Genomic DNA, 18,691 nt, shown 5'->3' on the forward strand with positions numbered 1-18,691 from the left:
TTCCAAAATAGGTTGAATTCCAAGATGATGTGTAAAACTGTCTTTGTTACCAGCCTGCATATATTCCAGAGCACCAAATTAACAGCTTTTGATATGTTACTGACTTCTCACATTGCTGACAAGCACATGGCATCTGCAGTGGCAAGGACAAAGGACTTGTACACTTCTGAGTCTGTTTGACCAAAAGCCAGGACCTCAGCAGGCTGAGGGGATGGTTCCCTTTTGCTTGAGGCACTCGATAATGTCAGCTGAATGCTGTCCTACTGCAGGAAGACTCTGGGTTTGAGCCACCACACATCCTTCAGAGAAGGTGTCTGCAAGTGCTGGAAAATGCTGCCATTTTCAGATTGTTTCTTTGCTTCTCCTCTCTCCTGAAAACTGCAGACCTGTATTTAAGTGTCTGTGCCCAGTGGTGTTTTTGGAAGAATTACTGGCACACCTGGAGCAAGCTCTCCATCATCCCCAAGGATTTTGCATTAGGCCTTGTGAGTGGCTGTTGCTGAGCCACTGGGTGGCATCACTGCATCATTTTGGGTTCATCAGTGCTTTATTCTTCAGGAACATCAGAAAGATGCCAGCTGCCCAAACAAGAAAAATAAGTAAACAGCTCACTCAGATAATTTTGTAACAAAAATATTAGCTGTGACATTGTACCTTTTCCACTTTAGATTAAAATAATTAATATGCTTGCTTGTATCTTTGATGTTAAGTACTTCGTAGTTTCCCATTCATGCAAAACTGGTAACACTAATTAAATCAAATGCAGAATCCACTTGCCCATACACATAAACAGTGACACTACTAACACTGGAAAAAATACCATGATTTTGTTACTTAACATTGTCATAATGTTTACCTATCTATGCCATATTACATGATATTCTACAAAATGAAACCTTTATGTGACTTCAGGTAAAAAGAGACAAAGATGCAGTTGGAAGGCTGTGCTGTCTTCTTGCTTTCTAGTGGATAATGTTCATGACATATATTTCAACAGTATCCCTGTGTCTGTGTTTTTCAATGGATATCATCTCAGTACTCATATGAGGTTATCCTATCAACCCTGCTGTTAGGGGGACTATAATATAGCAGGCTAATGTGATTCATATAAGAATACTTGGGAGGTCCTTCTGCAGAGAATTCAGTCTAGATATTCCTAGATAATTTTGCACGTGGAGCACAAGAAAAAAAAAGGAAGTTTTATATTGATTTTGCCTATTGTGTGTTCACCCCTGTAAATTAACATTATTTTTGAAGCTCCTTCAAGGTCTGTATGTATTTCAAAGGTAGAGTTTTCATTTGAGAATGATTCTGCTCTTGAAAAAAAATGTATTCTACAAGATAGTTGGGTTTTCTGTCCCTTTCTTTCGTCAAATTTTCACTTAATGTAAATTCTTTTTTTTTTTTTTGTAAGTGTGTATATGTATTTTTTTTATCTTGTGTCTTCCAGAACAGTTTAATTGGGATGATTATCTGAAAGAAACTGAATCAGTAGCTGCCCCTCTGCATTGTTTCAGACAGGTATGCCAGATACTATTTTGCAAGTGTGTGTCTATTGTATGCCTGCTACAGGGTGATCCTAGAAAAACTTTTACATTTAGACTGCTTGCAGACTTCCCATTTGACTGCTTTTGATCTGTAGTTATCAGTAGCTTACAGTTTTGGCAGTTACTAGCTACGGAAGTTTTTTCATTCTTGGTTTCTGCCTCAAGCCAAATTTTGAGGGTTTCATTAAAATTGTTTCTTTGAACTCTGTTTTCCTTTAAAAAAAAAGACTAGCTAATGAAAACAGATAGCCTTGTCAGTGTTTAAAAACGTTTTCTACTTTTTGATATTTGTGCTAGCAGAGCTTTAGTGAGATCAAACATATTGGTTGGTCAAGGCTTTGCTCGACATCAGAAAGCTGCCATGTCCAATCAAGCAAAAATTCGTTAGTCAGTTAGTCACACTTTTTGTCACAAATTATTAGCTGTTAATTTTGTACCTTTCATGAGTGCTTTCACTTAGGGAACAGATAATATAAAACAAACAAACAGTGGATATATAAATAATAAAATGCTTGCTGTATCTTTGATGTTAATGTACTTCGTATTATTATTGCAAAACTGGTAACACTAAATTTTCATGCGAATCCCTTGGCCACAACAACAGTGACCCCTATAAAACTCAAAAAGTCCTGATTTGTGACTACAAATAAGCAAAATTACACTTCCATATTACATGAAATTCTATCAAATTAAACCTTACAGGACATTCAGGAAAAAGGACAAAGCAGTTGGAAAGTGTGATCTCCTTTCAAGAGGATCAATTTTCATGACACAATTCCACGTATCCCATCTATACATCTCAAACGTTATTCAATGAATCACTCAGACTCAAGAGGTTACCACAACTTTAGTTTAGGGGACATAATATAAGCAGGTAAGTGATTCATATAGATCTTGGGAGGTCCTTCTGCAGAAATCAACTAATACCTGGATATTTTGCACTGTGGAGCACGCACGGGAAATTTTAATGATTTTGCCATTGTGGTCACCCCTTAATACCATTTTGCAAGCTCTTCAAGGTTGTAGATGCTTTTGTTCAGTATTTCATGAGAACTGATTCTGCTCTCAAAAAAAATGTTCTCATTTTGGTTTTCTGTCCCCCTATTTTTCCAAACTTCACTTAAGGAATGTCCTTCTACATTTTCTCTGTGTGTTATATGATTTCTTTACTGCTTCTCCAGAACAGTTGTAATTGGAATGATTCCTGGAAAGAAAATGAACATAGGCCCCTCCAATATTTCATGCCAGTATCCAATACTATCTTCAATTTTCTATGGAGCAAGCTCTGGGTTCATCCTAAATAAACTCCCTTCTATTCAGCTTGCAGACTTCGCATTTTTGCAGGCTTCCAATCGTAGTTGTAAGAACAGGTTAAAGTTTTCAGTCAGTCTTGTTGGCATATTGGTTTCCTACGCTGCCATTGAGGGTTTCTAATTGTTCTGAACCGTCTTCCCTTAGAAAGAAGGGGGGGGGCTGATGGAAAAGATGAGCCTTGTCGTGTCACGACTGTCACTCTTGGCACCAACTCTTAGTTCCATTTAAGATTAACAAATCTTTGTCAGGCGTGCCTTCCATTTGGACCTTCCTTTCCCAATGTCTAGCATAAGATTCGGGGTAGTAGATTGACACACTTTTTCCGGGTTCTAAAAGAAGAAGTAGTGGTCTCTTTCTAACGTGCTTCTTGTATTAGCGGAAGAGTGTCAAATTAAAAAACAACAAGGATTTGGGAATACAAAGAAAATACTGCTTATGTATGAAGGGTGTTTAGCTGTACCATTTTCCTACCCCTTCCTCAAACCTTGAAATTTCCCTCCGATGGTTTAGATGATTTGTAGATGATTTAAATATCATCTTTGCAATCTAGTGACTCAAGTTGTAGCCCAGTTGAGCCTGAGGATCGTCTTAGGCATCTCTGTGTATCCCTAAGCTGGTTTTTCTAGTCTGGTAATATGATTTGTAAGTTATAGGTTCTTTGGTCTGTGTGCCTGCTGTGTAGGAATAGTTGCTAAGGAATTGGATTGTTCAGGTTCATAGAAGTGTAATAGGTGTGACAGGCAGTGCATGTCTAGTTGAGTGGCTTGGGCATGTTCTGAAATTGTTTTCTAGGGTCTGTTGGTGGTCTGATTGTACTGTAAGTGATACTGGCCTCCAGTGGGGACCCAAATAAAAAGCAGCACGAATTGGATGTCTGAGAAGGAGAGGAACCATCACTCAGTGAGTCTGAAGCAGTTGCAGGAATGGAGAATTAGGAGAGAGAAACACAGGTGGTAGCATTTCCTCATGCTAGATCTTGAATCTCAGCTTGCTCTTTGCAGATGAGGATGAAGGGCAAAGAGCCCCTCTCATGCTGCTTTCAGTGAGAGGTGGCTAAAAACACTGCCATCCATAGCTCTGAGTGGAGCTGCAGAAATTAATTTCACAGTATGTGTTTTTCACAAGGCAGACACCTCAGACTCCTCCTGGGTAGAGGCAGAGGGTGGTGTGTTGTCCCTGGATCTTTCTGAAGTTAATGCCACACTCACAGACCATAAACCTCCATGACCAGAGTCTGTGCTCCCAAGAAGTGTAACTACTGCACAAAGCTGCTCAAAAGCCTTTCCATGTGCCTTTCTTACATCTTCCTCTCCCCTAGTAATGCTCAAGAAGTCTGAACTGAGCAACCAATGCCTTGAATAGAGGTGCTTAGGTGAAATGCATTGACAGAGATAAATCCATGTGACCTGGATTGCTTAACTACTGTGTGAGTTGAAAAGAAGAGCTTTAATTTATGTGCACAGCAAATTTCAAAACAATTTGCATATGCAGATTTTCATTTTTTCTAAGAGTCGATCTTTAGGTAGAAAGTGACATGCAGTGGTGATAGGTCAGAGCTAGATCCTCTCACTACATAATGTTTGCAGATTTTAGAACCTAAAGTGCTTGTGCTTTCCCTATGACTAATTTGACTTTTATTGGGTTACACATGAATTGTGCATGTCATTCTTACTCTGTGTAATGCAAAGAAATACACTGCTGTGGCTAGCCAGAAAATAAAGTGCAGTGAGAAAATTAATTTGACAGTTACATCCAAAATTTGTGACCTGTGGGAATTTTAAAAGTTTAACTTTTGTAGTAATTAAAAATTACCTGGGGAACAATAAATTAAAGCCTCTACCATAAATTAAGACACAGACAGATAATGGAAATTGATTGAAGTATTTATCTTAATTTAGGAGGTATTTTATCTGTTGCTTTAAGTTGTTTTTAATAACTACTTAAAATTTCAATGCACTTCATATTCCTTTTTCTTGCCCTAAAACTTTTTCCCAAGCAGTTGAAAATTTTCATTGTAAAAGCTCAATCCCTTGTGGTTTCAGCAGAACTTAAAGGAAAGCTCTTACTGATTGAGGTTTTGTAATTTTATTTAAAGACAAGCTAGCATGGAGGACTTACCTTTTTAGTAGAATGAGTTGTTGGTATTTCAACAAGCTCACCTTTTCCACAAACAAAGAAACAAACTCCCCACTTTCTCAATGTCTGTTGCTTTTCCTGCTTGTACAAAATAACAGCTTGCCAGGCCATATCCTGAAATTGAATTGCCCTTTAAATTTAATGTGCTCGGGTTCCCCTTGCAGCCAGCCTGCTGTCTGAGTTCAACACTGGCAGATGCTCACTGAATTCTGCTCACCTCTTTGGCTTTTGGGCTCAGGCTCCTCCAGGGCTCCTGCTGTTGATCTAGGGTGTGTTAGAAATAGTGCACCTGCACAATATAGCAAGTACAGCAAGATGTATTTTAGGCATTTAAATGTGGTGGAGAAAAAATATCGCTAACACTTGTTGCAGGAGCAGATTTCTCCTGTCTTTTCCTGTGCCCACAGACAGGCAAGTGCACTTTGTCTGCCTGCTGTGGGATCCCCACGTGGCCTGGTCAGGCAGGCACAAGGGGACAGAGGAGTCCTGGGAGTGTGAGTGCCCATGGTTTTGGGTATTTAACGTGCCTCCTGTATTAGAAGTCAGACTGTGTTAGTCTGGATAGGGTAGCTGAGTTTAAATGTCGTGGGGAAGCCTGCTTACAGTAAACAGCTTTGTACTGAAGAGTTGCAGAAAAGAGTTTCCAGGGTGATAGAGAATAGTCATCATCTCCTAAGAGAAATTTCAGTGCTTTACTTATTTACATTGTTGAAAAGGTACTGAAAAAGGATCAGTTGTAGCTTTTGGTTTTATTTACTAAAGTGCAAAAATAAGTTAAATTATAATGTTGGCCAAAAATTCCATTAATAAAATTTAGGCTGGAAATGAGGAGACAAGTAAAGAGAATAGTGAGAGTCATTCCATCCCAGTGAGTGTTCATACAAAGTTTTAAATATCATTACATGTCATTTGCCTGCAATATGACAGAAGGCAAGTAATCAGACTGCAGTCCAGTCAATCTCTGCCTGTAGTGTGTTGATGCATGAGTAAAAAATACCCTCTTTTGTTCATCTTTAGCATGTGACAAAAAGTTCTTCTTAACAACCAAATTGCATTTGTCAAATTTCTTTTCCCTGTGCTAATTAAATTGGCATTGCATTGTATGTTTGTGATTGTATTCAGTTTTCTGCAAATAAGCACAAGCTACAGTTTTTGTCTTAGCACGGAAGTTTTATGCATCTTTAGGACTGTTTTCTTTCTTAAAAATGTTAACACTAACTCCTTTTTCTGTCTGATTTCTTTGTAATGTAAGCTTTTTATTTTATACAGAAGGGTCCAAATTTTGTTTAGATTTACGAAGTATTAAAATGAGGGTAATTATTTCTTTTGTATTGGAAGTTAATAAACCTTGTGGTTGGGATTTTCTTTTGCATGTGTCTGTTGGTTTGTGTTTTGGCTTTTTGGGCTTTTTTGAGTTGAATGTCATGTTTCCTAATGTCTTTGTATTCCATTCATTTTGCTCTTGTGTTCATATCTTTTATAAAGATTCCCTTGTTACCCTACTTAGCATCCTTATATTTTTAGAAATCAATCATGCTTATGCAGTTGGTAGGTTATCCAGCTGCCTTTTCTGACTTGCTGCTAGACACTCAAAAGTTTAAAAGCTTCTTCATATTTATCATTTTTATGCTAAGTTTGGGGGAAATAAAGCTACCTATTGATCTGGCTGGTAAATTCAGCAGTATTAACAACTACAAGAAAAAGTCCTTTACCTTTTATTGTAGTCTAGAATTCCACCTACGAACGATTTCAAAGTCGGCATGAAGCTGGAAGCGCGCGATCCTCGCAACGTCACCTCGGTTTGTATCGCCACGGTCATTGGGATCACTGGTGCCAGGCTAAGGCTGCGCCTCGATGGGAGTGACAACAAAAACGATTTCTGGAGGCTCGTGGATTCCTCAGACATACAGCCCATTGGGACCTGTGAAAAGAAAGGGGGCATGCTCCAGCCTCCACTTGGTAAGTAACAAAGCTGCTGAACAAAAGTGTGTGGAGTATTTCTTTCAGAAAGTCAAATTTACCCTTTCATCTTGGCAAATTCAATGGTATGAACGGCTCACCAAACCATTATTTAATTGAAAAAGAGGTAAGTAGACTAATTCTGGTGAAGTGAATTGTGGCTTTTTCTTATTTTTTCGTTTTTCTGGCATAAAAATGAGCAGTTTTGTTTGTTGTTAGTTTTTCTTAATAGGCCCTTAATATTAAATGTGCCCATTCTGTAAATGTTCCCTCACACACCGCCTGCCTTGTGTGTGTGTATACAGTGTTTTGTTGCATGATACCATGCATGCTCCTTTTGGGTGCCCTTGGAAAGAACTGGAGAAAGCCAAACTGGCCCTTTACTCTTCATCAGTGCATCCAAGCAGCTCACAAGAGGGCACTGGCTACTGCAGGCCTGGGAAGCTTCAGCAGGGCTGCTGAAAGCACACCCCTGCAGGGCAGTCAGAATGTTTTTTTGAGCACCAAGCAAATTGATTTGTGTTCTAGGACAGGCAGCATAAGGTGGGTTAGTGCAGAATTGCAACATTCTGCTCTGAATTTTTACTCTGAGGTAGTAAAAGCAGCACTCCAGAGCTCTAGCAAACTGCAGGCTTGGACTGCCTGAAATTCTTATTGCCTCAGATCAATATATGTTCAGGAATGTCAGATCAGTGTGTCATGGCTGGTTTGTGAGCACAGCAAATGCTTGTGAACAAAGTATAGCTTTCTTAGGTTTAGAAATATCATGCAGAACTCCTTTTGCCTTCCATGAGCAATATGAGTGACAACATTGTATTTCCCCAAACTGAGAAATAGTGCTTGGGTTTAGACTTACTGAGGAAGTTTATTAAATTGGGAATTCTACAAAGCAATTCCTTTTTACCTGGTGAATGGTCAGAGGTAACCTTAACTAAACTGCTAGAGGTAGTAAAAATGTGACATTGCCTTTCTTTGCTGTGATTAACTTGTATGTTTAGATCTACATTCTTATACCATATTTGTCAATAGCTTAAATTTCTATGTATGGAAATATTTAAAGATTTCACTATGATCTGCAAATAGTTTTGCTTTTAAAAAAAGAGGAAGAATAAGGACCAAAATTTACATGAACACTCTCTCCCCTTTTATCTTACTATATTCTGTGACTTTTAGAAGGTGCAAGAAATAATAAAAGTAATAAAGTGTAAAATAAATAACGACCTGTATACAGAAATTGGTTGCTGCTACTTTTCCATCTTGTGCTTATGAACCTGCTTCTGGTTTGGTGCCATCAGTAATTCTCAGAGAATTCTTATTGGAGATTTAGTGAGGATGGGTATGCTTTCTCTCAGTAGCCTCTCAAAAAGCTTGTCATCCTGCTTTGGAAGCAACTTCCAGTTTTTCTGTTTGAAAGATGAAAAGTATAATTTCACTACAATATGAATCTTGATTTGCTTGTGGAGAGACAGACACAGGAACAGTTGACATAGCCATTAAGACACTTCACATAGATTATAAGGGCAGATTTTTGTGCCATTGTGGTCCTTCAGGAGCACAAGAAAATTAATGCAACCACTGCCAGTCTAGAAAAATATTATCTATAATAGATACCATTTGTGCCAGAAGGGCTTTTTTTTCCCTTTCTTTCAATGAATATTTAGAGGTTTTGGTTGAAGACACTAGAAATTTCTGACATCAGGGAAAAATTGGGGTTTTTTCTTTTTTTCTAAGAAATTTCTCAGTTTAACCTCTCTGAAGTTCTTGATATAACCTTCTAGAAAGAATGAAGTGATACCAGAATAAAAAAATGGAAGAATATGGTGGTTCCTTCAGCTGCAAACATGTACAGTGTTAAAAAACACAGCTTCAGGAACACAGCAGTTTCTAAAATGTGTTTCTAAGCCAGAGTGATGAATGGAACAACGCTGGTTATGTGTGATGGGGGCAGTGGATTGGTTAAGAGGAGAACCTTTCCATGGCCATCAGTAGCAAGGTTGATGCCTTCTCCTCAGATACAGCTTCTTACTCTGATGTGGTCAGGCTGCCTGCAGTGCAGTTCCTAACAAGCAGCTGTTTCCCTGTGTTCAGGCATGAAAGTTTACCTGCCCTCTGAACAATTGCTGATTATTCAGAAAAGAATGTGAGTGCCACTATTTTGGCCCTCCTGCCCTAGATTTTTCCAGAGATAGGCTGAATTCCAGCAATCAAACATTCAGGCATACCTAGATAAATTTTTGAAAAAGCCTTTTTGGCAGTTTTACAGCATCCTGTTCCTGGGTAAAGCTGGGAGCTAATTGGGTGTATAATTACCTCCTGTTAGACATTTCACCAACACATTTTTTTTCCTTAGTAGTAGGGAACCTTCTGGATACTAATGTTCCACTCCTATCATAATAACTAACTAAAGTAGTCCCTCCTACCTGATTTTTACATGGCTTTAATTATGCATGTTACATAAGGGTTTTGAGAAAGTGATTATTGCAGCAAAGTGTTCCTGTTCCAGCCTCTGTTTTCCATAGCTTTTCCATAGCTTTTTGTTGTTGAGAGTTTAATTTTCTGAGCAAATTACGTTGCAGATAACATTTTCTCTGGTTTTGCCAGGACAACTTAAAGGCCAAATGAAGTGAATTGAAACTGTTGTTTAGTTGTCACTCCTCTGTCTTGCTTGTATATATTTTCTGAACTACTGAGTTGGGAATGTGGTGTTTCAGTAACCACACGTGTTCAGGTTTTATGAAGACTCTGGTATGAAACCAGTCCTGACAATCAGCTCAGTGGTCCCTGAATTATGACACCATTTATCATATAGGAGCTCTGCATTAATTTAGGTGTTGAATAGGTAGTTCTGGCTTGAAAACTGTTTATTCTACTGAAGATAGCTTAAAGCTATGAGCTCAAGAACCACTACAGCATATAATCTAATTTTAAATAAGTGAATTATTTAACTGATCAAGAATTGCAGATATGGTCCACCTTTCTAGTTACAGATTTTTAGGACAATTCTTGAAGATCAGTTGTGAGGGAACTCATGAGCTCTTGGCAGATTATGGTACTATTTGCTTTGTGGAAAAAATTCCGATTTGCTGTATTGTGTCTGTTTTTCTGCAGAACTGTTCCAGACATCTAACTGCTAAAGAAGCAGAAAAAAATGTCCAGTATGTCTGTTATCTTACTCATTACTGTAAAACATTCATTTGGAAAGCAAAGAAAGCAAAAAGATTTTTTGTTTGCTTTGCTTTATCTTTTAACTGTAAAGTGGATGATTGTGAGGGAGGATTATCTGGAATAAGAAGGTTTTCAGCCAAATCTTTGTTCTGTTTGAGCAAGGTAGTTAATCTAAAAAATTTTGATTGTTGTTTATGATTTTTATTCACTTGTTAATGAAGAAAAATGAAATAGAAAGACCATCTGGTTTATGTTTTTCAATATGATACATGATTTATTACAGGGTTTTTTTTTGTTCACTCTTAGGTATGCTTTGTTTTTATGGCTACTTATGTATTTCTTTTAATGAGAGAGAGAGAGAAAAACCAATTGCACTGTTTTTTGTCTGCAGTTTGGTGAAACAATAACAAGATTCTCAAAAATAAAAAAGTATCTTCTCAATAAATGAGCTAGAACCTGAAGAGGAAGCTTGTGCCAGGGAAGTTCCACTGCATCAGAGACTCTGGGACAACCTAATGGTCTCCTGTACTAGGACTTGCATATCATTGAATCTTAGAAATGAATCTCTAATGCCTGACGTTATGATGAGTGGTTTTCCAGGCAAGTCACTCCGAATGGAAATGAATTGCGCAGCTTTCTGCAGTGACAGTGACCGTTTTCATTTCTTCTTAGCTGCTTCTGTTTTGGCCAAGCCTGAAAAAGAGGGAACGGGGCATTAGTGAAACAGACTTTTTCTCCTATTGTGCTTTACAAACTGAAAGTAGGGCTGTTTGTTTGGTTTTTTGTTTGTCCTCAGGGTTCCAGATGAATGCATCCTCTTGGCCAATGTTTCTCTTAAGAACTCTCAATGGAGCTGAAATGGCACCTGCAGCATTCTTTAAAAAGGTAAGAAGAAAGGCTTTTCTAGTAAACAGCTTCATATCAATTGGTCCATGGTTACATTTTTTAATGAGGATGCTAAGATATTACCCTGTTGTCTGCAGCAAAGACAGGGAAGGCAAGACTATTATTTAAAATTACTTTGAACTGGATTGACATGCTATGGAACTAGACAGAAAGGAATCTGCTTCTAGTCCTTAGAGAGGGCCATTTCTTTTCCTGAGCTGAGACTTCAAAGTATGGTGTGTTATTTAGAAAAATCGTGTTTGCTCATTTTTTGTCTCATGGATTTTAGATAAAATGCATATCACATTTCTTAACAGCACTGTAGTTGTGTGAATGTGCACTGGAGTAAAAAAAATTAATGGGGAATGAGACCCATTGGAATACAGTAGTGCTTGGAAAGGTTTTGTTAAACATTTTCATTGGGCACACACTCATCATTTAAAATGCAGTGAGAAAGTAGTTGAAAATAGCAGAAAAAGCCATTCAGTTCTTTAAACATGACTCTTGAGTAAGTTACTTTGAAATATGGAAAATTATATAAAAATAACAGTAATATTAAAATGGCTTGGCTCAGTTTTTTGTTGAGGAGATAAAACCCTGTTGTCATAGTGAGTGTGTTCTTTTTGGATACTGAGAGTGATACTGAGAAGTACGTCAGCAAATCCAACAGTTGGGTTTAGGCCTGCAATCACATCATTTGCTCTTAACTTCATATAATTATAATTTTTTTTAGATAAGATAATATAAATTTTCTGAGGCATGATGAGCCATGCTTCTCTGTGCTAGCCTGCAGCACATCTGAGATGGGCTTGGATAATAAGGTTCTTGAGGCTGAGGTGGTAATTTGTGTTCTGTCAGATCACAACTCCTGCTGTGGAGGTACACCTACACCAGTCACATTCACTTGATTTTTGTTTTTCTTTTGTCCACTTGGAATTGGTCTAAGGCCAAGTGAGTTAACAGAGGCCTATAAATAATGTCCAATGCTAATGAATTTTTCATGGATTAATTGAGAGGTAAAGCTTTTACCAGACAGTTATCAGTCCCCAGAAATATCCGTGCTCTGCAAACCACTTCTTTATTAGCATGTAATAATTTCATTTTAGTGTCTTGGCTGTCTTGCTGCCCAGACATAATGTATTGTTTGCAACCTATTGCTTATGTAAATACTTTTATCAGAGTGTTTCTGTCATGGAGAATTTTGCTAATTATCCCAGCTGTGTTTTGGGGGAATAGAATGAAGATTTTTGTTGTGCAGAAGAGCAAAGGCAAATTTAAAATTCCACTGAGTTTCCTTGAATATGTTTCTATAGCTTCCTGAGAGTGGTGACTGTAAATAGTAAGAATGTTGGGGGAAAAAAAGGGGCTGTTACTTAGTTTTGGGGTTTTTTTCAAGAGGTCATAGAAATACAAATATTCTACCTTGTTTATTTTTGTAGGAGCCACCAAAACCTGTGCCAAACTGCTTTAAAGTTGGAATGAAACTAGAAGCTATAGATAGGAAGAACCCATACCTGATTTGCCCAGCAACCATTGGAGATGTTAAAGGAGATGAAGTTTTTGTTACATTTGATGGTTGGAGAGGAGCATTTGACTATTGGTGCAGGTGTGATTCTCGAGATATTTTCCCAGTCGGATGGTGTAGCTTGACAGGAGATGCATTACAACCACCAGGGAACAATGGTAAGATGACTAATAATATTGCTTAATTGTTTTTCTCCTCAATTACAGCAGAATTTTAAAAACCAGCTGGCTGTATGCAGATAAGACTGAAGATTTGATTTGTGAGTAGCAGATGAGGATGAAATGTTGTTTTCTTTATGCAGCTTAAAGCTAATAGAAATTGCTGGGAAACAGTTTTTACCCGTTTGTAGCATCTCTGGGAACATGTTTTATTTCATACTGTCAGGAGGGCTTCTGATGACCTCTAATTTTTATGTGCTTATAAAGAATCTTGAACTAGATTTGCTGTTTGTATTATTGATAGATACATGCTCCTGTTTAGTGATACTAATATATTGGCTGCTGCAGCACTTTATGTTATGCTAAGTAAAGTAAAGTAGTGTTTACTTCTTTGATGATTGCAGGTCTAAATGATATATTTAATATTTCTTCCTTCATACTCACAAAATTCTGTCTTGCAGCTGCCTATTCTGAATGCTTTGTCATCCTCTTGCCTTTAGGGATGTTTTTTGATCAGGTGATAGTGTCTCTTTAACTAATGGCTGCTTTATAATGAATAACTCTCTACCTTAGAAAGAAGGGAAATAGCATGAAGAGGGATGTCCCTCAGTATAGTCCCTTTGCTACTATGGGACTGCTTGTCAGGTTTCTGTAGTGTAGGGCTTTTCTGTAAAATTGTTTGAGCTTTTCTATCCTCATCTCATAAAAAAAATGTCAGGAAGAGAGGTTTGAAGGAGGGGAATAATATTTTAATTAATTTCTTTATTAACCAGAATGATTTGTTTGCAGTGAGACTTTTCATAGCTGGTGTTAGATGAGTAAGGAACAAATAGATTGGTGTCACAGAACTCTCATGTGGAAGTAGGAAAGGAACAGAAGCAAGAAGGCAAGAATTAGTAATGTTTCCTGGCCTTTTCATCCCTGTTATTTTTCTCAGTCTTTTGCTAGCAGATCAAGAACTGTGTGGAAAATCTAGCTGGAATTAGCTAATGGCATCTCTGCATCCTTGCTCTCACCTGTCTGAAGTTGCTGCCAGGGGTCATAGTACCTGGAATCGTGTTTAGTCCATTCTGGCAGATTTCAGCAGAGGAGTAACTCTGTGTAGCTGTACTGCCCAAAATGATGTGCAGTGAGAGAGAAGGGGAAAGGCAGGTGAGGATGATGGACATTGGATCAGAAGTCATCTAATAGGTACCACACTGACCTTAGTCTTAATGTTTCTGTGCTCCCAATCTCTAAAGTGTCTTTCTCAGCTTCTTCAGAAGGTTGACCTTGTCTTGGGAGATCATGAACGAGGTGTGTTATTACACTTAAGCTAGTTATTTCTTTACTGTAGGGGTGACTGTGCACTGGAACAGATTGCCCAGAGAAGTTGTGGAGTCTCCCTCCCTGGAGATATTCCAGAGCTGTCTGGACACAGCCCTGTGCTCTGGGATGACCTTGCTTGAGCAGGGAGGCTGGACCAGGTGACCCCTGTGGTCCCTTCCAACCTGGCCCATTCTGTGATACACAAGAGGGGCTGTGTAAATAAGTGGCATAGAAGTTTAAAACATATTTTTGTGACAGTTTAGATTACTGAGTCCAATTTCATCTTCTGGAAAGAATATTGCTAAATTGTTTAGTCTACTCCAATTTCACACTGGAAAGCCAGTGATATTTTCAGGTAAGACATCCAGAATTTTTTCTTGCCTGACTAGTCTTGATAGAGCTCAAGGTTGTTTGACAATGAGTAAAGCTGGTTATGTAATCCAGTTCTTCAGGTAATAAGCCAAACAAAATTCAGACTTGAAATACCTATCCAGTTAGGATACTATTGCTTTGTAATGAGAAACAAAAACACTCCAGGCATTAATAAAATCTGAAGCAGGGTTCTTACAGACTTGTAGTTAAAATTGACAATTTTGGACATGTAATAGAAACTGAGTGCAGAGAGGCGCAGGCTGGAGTGGTTTTTATTTTTGTTTCCAAAAGTGAGGCCAAAGTTAACTGCAGTTTTATTGAAATTGTGTATTCATTTTTCCAGCATTCTGAGCATAAATAGTTATTTCTATTTTGCTTTGTGTTGTTATTTTTATTTATTTTATGTTTGTATGTGTTATACACACTTGTTGAATTTACATATCTGGATGAAATATTTTTTGCCCTTAGTTTTTTCACTGTTATTTGATTGCTATGGAGCCACTAAAGAACTGCAATGACAGTCCTTTATTAAGATTTAAATAATAGCTTCAAGGAGAGTACAATCAAGTTGTTTAAATTCAGAAATATGATGATGTTGTCAGGATTCTTCATTACATCATACTAACATTAATTATTCCTGTTAAGGGAGAAAATATTACAGGTACTACATTGTAGGAATTTCCTTGGAGTATTGAAATGTTATTTTGGTCTGGACCTTTTTCCTGCTGGTTACCTCAGTATTTCTGGCTTGAATTTCTGCAATAAAAAGTGAAAATAATTGATTTAAGAGTGGCTTGAATTCCAGAGTGAATATGAAAAGTATTCTTGATTTTTGTAAAGCTGAAAGCACTTAAATGTGTTAAATCACTACTTAGAGGGCTGAAAAAGAATGCCTCAGATTTTAGTAAACATGCAAAGCCAATATCCTGCAGTCTTAGTATGAAAGAGAAAAACAATGCTTTAAATTTCATTCATACCTTGGACAACAATTTCTTGCCATGAGATGTATTTTGGGGTCTCATTTAACCTTTTGAAAGAGAGATTAAATGCAGTAAGGGAGACAGTATGCAAATTAGAGAAGATTGTGTTTCAGCTGTCTGCTGTCTTTGCCTTTTAGGATGCCCAGAGAGAATGTAGGGAACTCTGCCATGGGAGGTGTTTAAAAGCAGGCTTCTAGAATGTGGCTTATTCAGGCCAGATTATGTGTTATTTTTACTCTTTGCAACTGTATCTTCTGTACCTCTCATTGGTATTGGCTCATGAAGTAAGATAAAAGATAATACAGAGATGTTAGGTGAAAAGTTGTTTTGGACCAGCTGTTGATAGCCTTCAGGCCCTAATATTTGTGTTTTGTCTTTGGTCCTTATCAGAAGGTGTGACTTCAGTGGACCTGGCTGCATGTCAGGATATGTGCACAGTGGTATGCAATGTACCATTCAATATTTATGCTATCATTGTAGTTTGTGTCATTAGAAATGTCTCCAATAGTACTAATTGGTCATGTATGGTTTGCCTTCAGTGCTGGGTGTTGGCTTGGCCCGCTGCCTCAAGGTTGGTATTTTAAGGATGCAGTAGATTGTTTTCTCTGTGTCACTTGGACATTTAAATGTCTTTTAGAGAAGATTAAAAAACACAACCAGTGTTGTGAAAAGTACCTGATGAAAGAGATTGACACTGGTCTGTGCTGGACCATCGAAGGACCATCTGCTCTTGAAGGTTTCCTCCAGCACTGGCTGAAAGCAGATGTCTGAAGAAAATTATAAGCACATAGGAGACAGGTTTGCTCAAGTGTTCCTCGTGTCTGTCCATCTGCAGCCATGGTCCTTCCAAGCCCAGAATAATGCTTTTATGCTGATTGCTTTCTCAGGTACTCAGCATAAAAGGGGAGGAACTTGATCTAACCTGTTCTGTTATATACTGGAGCCATCTGAACTTTTAGCACCTACAACATCCTTTTTAGCACCTAAAGCATAAGATATTCTCTACTTGAGTATATTTTTTGTGGAAAAGGAAAAATTCCTTTTCCTTGCTGGTAGTTTCATTTGTTGTCCTTGGTTTCTTGTACTGAAACAAGTTCTTGTACTTCCAGTACTTGTACAAGAAGATTTTGGTGTTGTTCAGGAGTCAGTTTTATTCCTCTGATCACCCTTGTTCTTCTGTACTGTTTCCTTTTCACTTACAGCATTTTTGAGCCACTGGATCCAGAAGTGCACAATATATGGAAATTTAGTGACATAGTGGTGCTTTCTGTTTTCTGTTCCTTCCATGATTATTCATTAATTGATATTTGGGATTTTTGGACATATACTGATATTGTGTGCTTCCTTGGAGTGAGTATGAATGCAAAATAAATTCAGTCTTGTCGTTTTAGTGTTACCTTCTGCATTTGTTCATTATAAAATTTGGTCATCTCTTGGGTCCATGTAACTTATGCTTTTGATATACTTTAAGAAGGATTTTAAAGTTTTATATCTTCTGCATGGTTTTTTATTCACTTTTTCTAGGCCAAATGTATTGTACTTTTCTATTTAACCACAATAGATTGTAATTTTTACTTTACTCTGTTGAATAATAGAAATCTGTTACTAAACCCAAGAATATTCTTGATATTCATGTATTGCTTTGTAGCTTGTTGAGGCTTATGATTGAAGTAAGCAGCAGGTGACTGGAGATTGTCAGAACAATTTCTATTTGCTGTTTCTGTATAAATTTATTTTACTGTTTAGTTATTACATGTAAATGGCAGTTACTTAGGCAGCCCACCTTTTTATTTATAATAGAAGTAAAACCTTTTTCATAAAAGAGGGAAAACAAAAGAACAACTGGGGACAAGCCATGTGGGAAACAATAAGTAGTTTCCCCTGCAAAGATTGATTTCAGTATTAAGAATTATCTATCATTTAGATGTGAACAGAAAGAAGGGGATCAGTTACCACATATTCATGATCCCCCCAGCCTTATGAAGCTGGATTTTTGAAGGATAAAGGTGATGCAAAGAACTCAAAAAGTTGGAACTGCTCTCTGTGCTCTAAAAATTTGGGAGGCCAAAGGAAGATGATAAAATAAATTTCAAAAACCAACCAAAACCACGATACAGTGTAGGTTTTACCATTAGTCATATTCTTTCTTTCACTCTCCTGTCTCCCTCTCTTCCACTCTATGTCCCATCATTGCTTTTTTCCTAATTTAGTGCATTTATTGGCAGTGAGAGCAATCTTCTTTCATTATGCTAATCAGCATGTTGATGTTAAAGGTCTCCTTCTAAAACTGTTTGCAGCAAAAGAGCAGTACAAATTCAAGCAGAGATTTAAAAATATCTTATTTGTCTGTTTTATGATTTCTTAGTTTTATTTCATTTTCAGTCATTTTCTCAATGTTTACTTTGTGCAGATTTTACTGAGCCAGACTAGAGATGGTCTCTGTTGTTGATGAAATTATGTGAAAATAAGCTCTGTTATGTTTTCAGTTGAGTTGTGCACAAATGTGCAACATCAGTACAAACCTAAGGATTTGCCCTGTTTGCAGATGAAACAAAAGAAGCGTTGAAACTTTATACAGAGCTATAGTAAGATGTGCAAATACTCTGATGTTTAAAAAATCAGATAAGCATGGTAAATAAGTTTCATTAAAGAAAAAAAAAGTGAAGTGGTAAAATTTCATACTGCTGGAGGTTTTATTTTCCTGTCAGTGCAGCCAGCTTCTCTTCATGAGCAGATCACAGTAGTTAAGTCAGGCACACACAGTAAGCAGATTTATGCTGTCTTCAGAATTGTACATGAAAAACTCCTCAGTGCTTCAGGCTAAAACCTGATTTGCCACATTCTCTCAAATGTTAAGCTTTTTTTATTTGGTATTAATGTTTCTTGACATCTTGCAGCAAGGCTTGGATAGTGCTGCCACAGGGCACTAATCACTTAAGAAAGAATAAAGGTTTTGCCTTTCCCAGAGATGTGACCTTATTGTAAGTCTGGATTCCCTGTCATCTTACCATGTTTATTTATAAGGTAATTGTAATTTTCTTGTAAATTGGAAGTACTCCAACACATGTATTTTTGACTGCTGCGTGGACTTTTTATATTCTCTTGTTTGAGTCTTATGGACGCTGCAGGTATCTCAGTATAGTCTAAACAGAAAGTTGTACTACTGTACAGACCTCCCACCTGCAGCTTGAGTAATAAAACACCCTATTCCTGTGGGGACCAAGCAGTAAAGGGTTACTAACCCAGGTGTGCCAAGCCACAGCCATGGTTGTGGTGCCCTACTAGTGGATGTGATTGAGTTTTTTCCAGATCTGTGTTAGTAGCTATAAGCAATGTCCAGAG

General features: G+C 37.7%; 1 protein-coding gene across 6 annotated transcripts in view; it reads left to right on the forward strand.

The window, feature by feature from the left end:
- SCML2 (Scm polycomb group protein like 2) overlaps positions 1-18,691 on the forward strand; it is a 73,434-nt gene that overhangs the window by 24,660 nt on the left and 30,083 nt on the right. For all 6 annotated transcript variants that reach the window (XM_064707816.1, XM_064707849.1, XM_064707841.1 and 3 more), the window contains 4 exons: positions 1,451-1,521; positions 6,722-6,956; positions 10,918-11,006; positions 12,446-12,689. In XM_064707816.1, coding sequence (XP_064563886.1) covers positions 1,451-1,521; positions 6,722-6,956; positions 10,918-11,006; positions 12,446-12,689 — 639 coding nt within the window. The remainder of the gene's footprint in view (positions 1-1,450; positions 1,522-6,721; positions 6,957-10,917; positions 11,007-12,445; positions 12,690-18,691) is intronic.

Source organism: Zonotrichia leucophrys, chromosome 1, assembly GCF_028769735.1.
Source record: "Zonotrichia leucophrys gambelii isolate GWCS_2022_RI chromosome 1, RI_Zleu_2.0, whole genome shotgun sequence".
Taxonomy (NCBI): Eukaryota; Metazoa; Chordata; class Aves; order Passeriformes; family Passerellidae; genus Zonotrichia; species Zonotrichia leucophrys.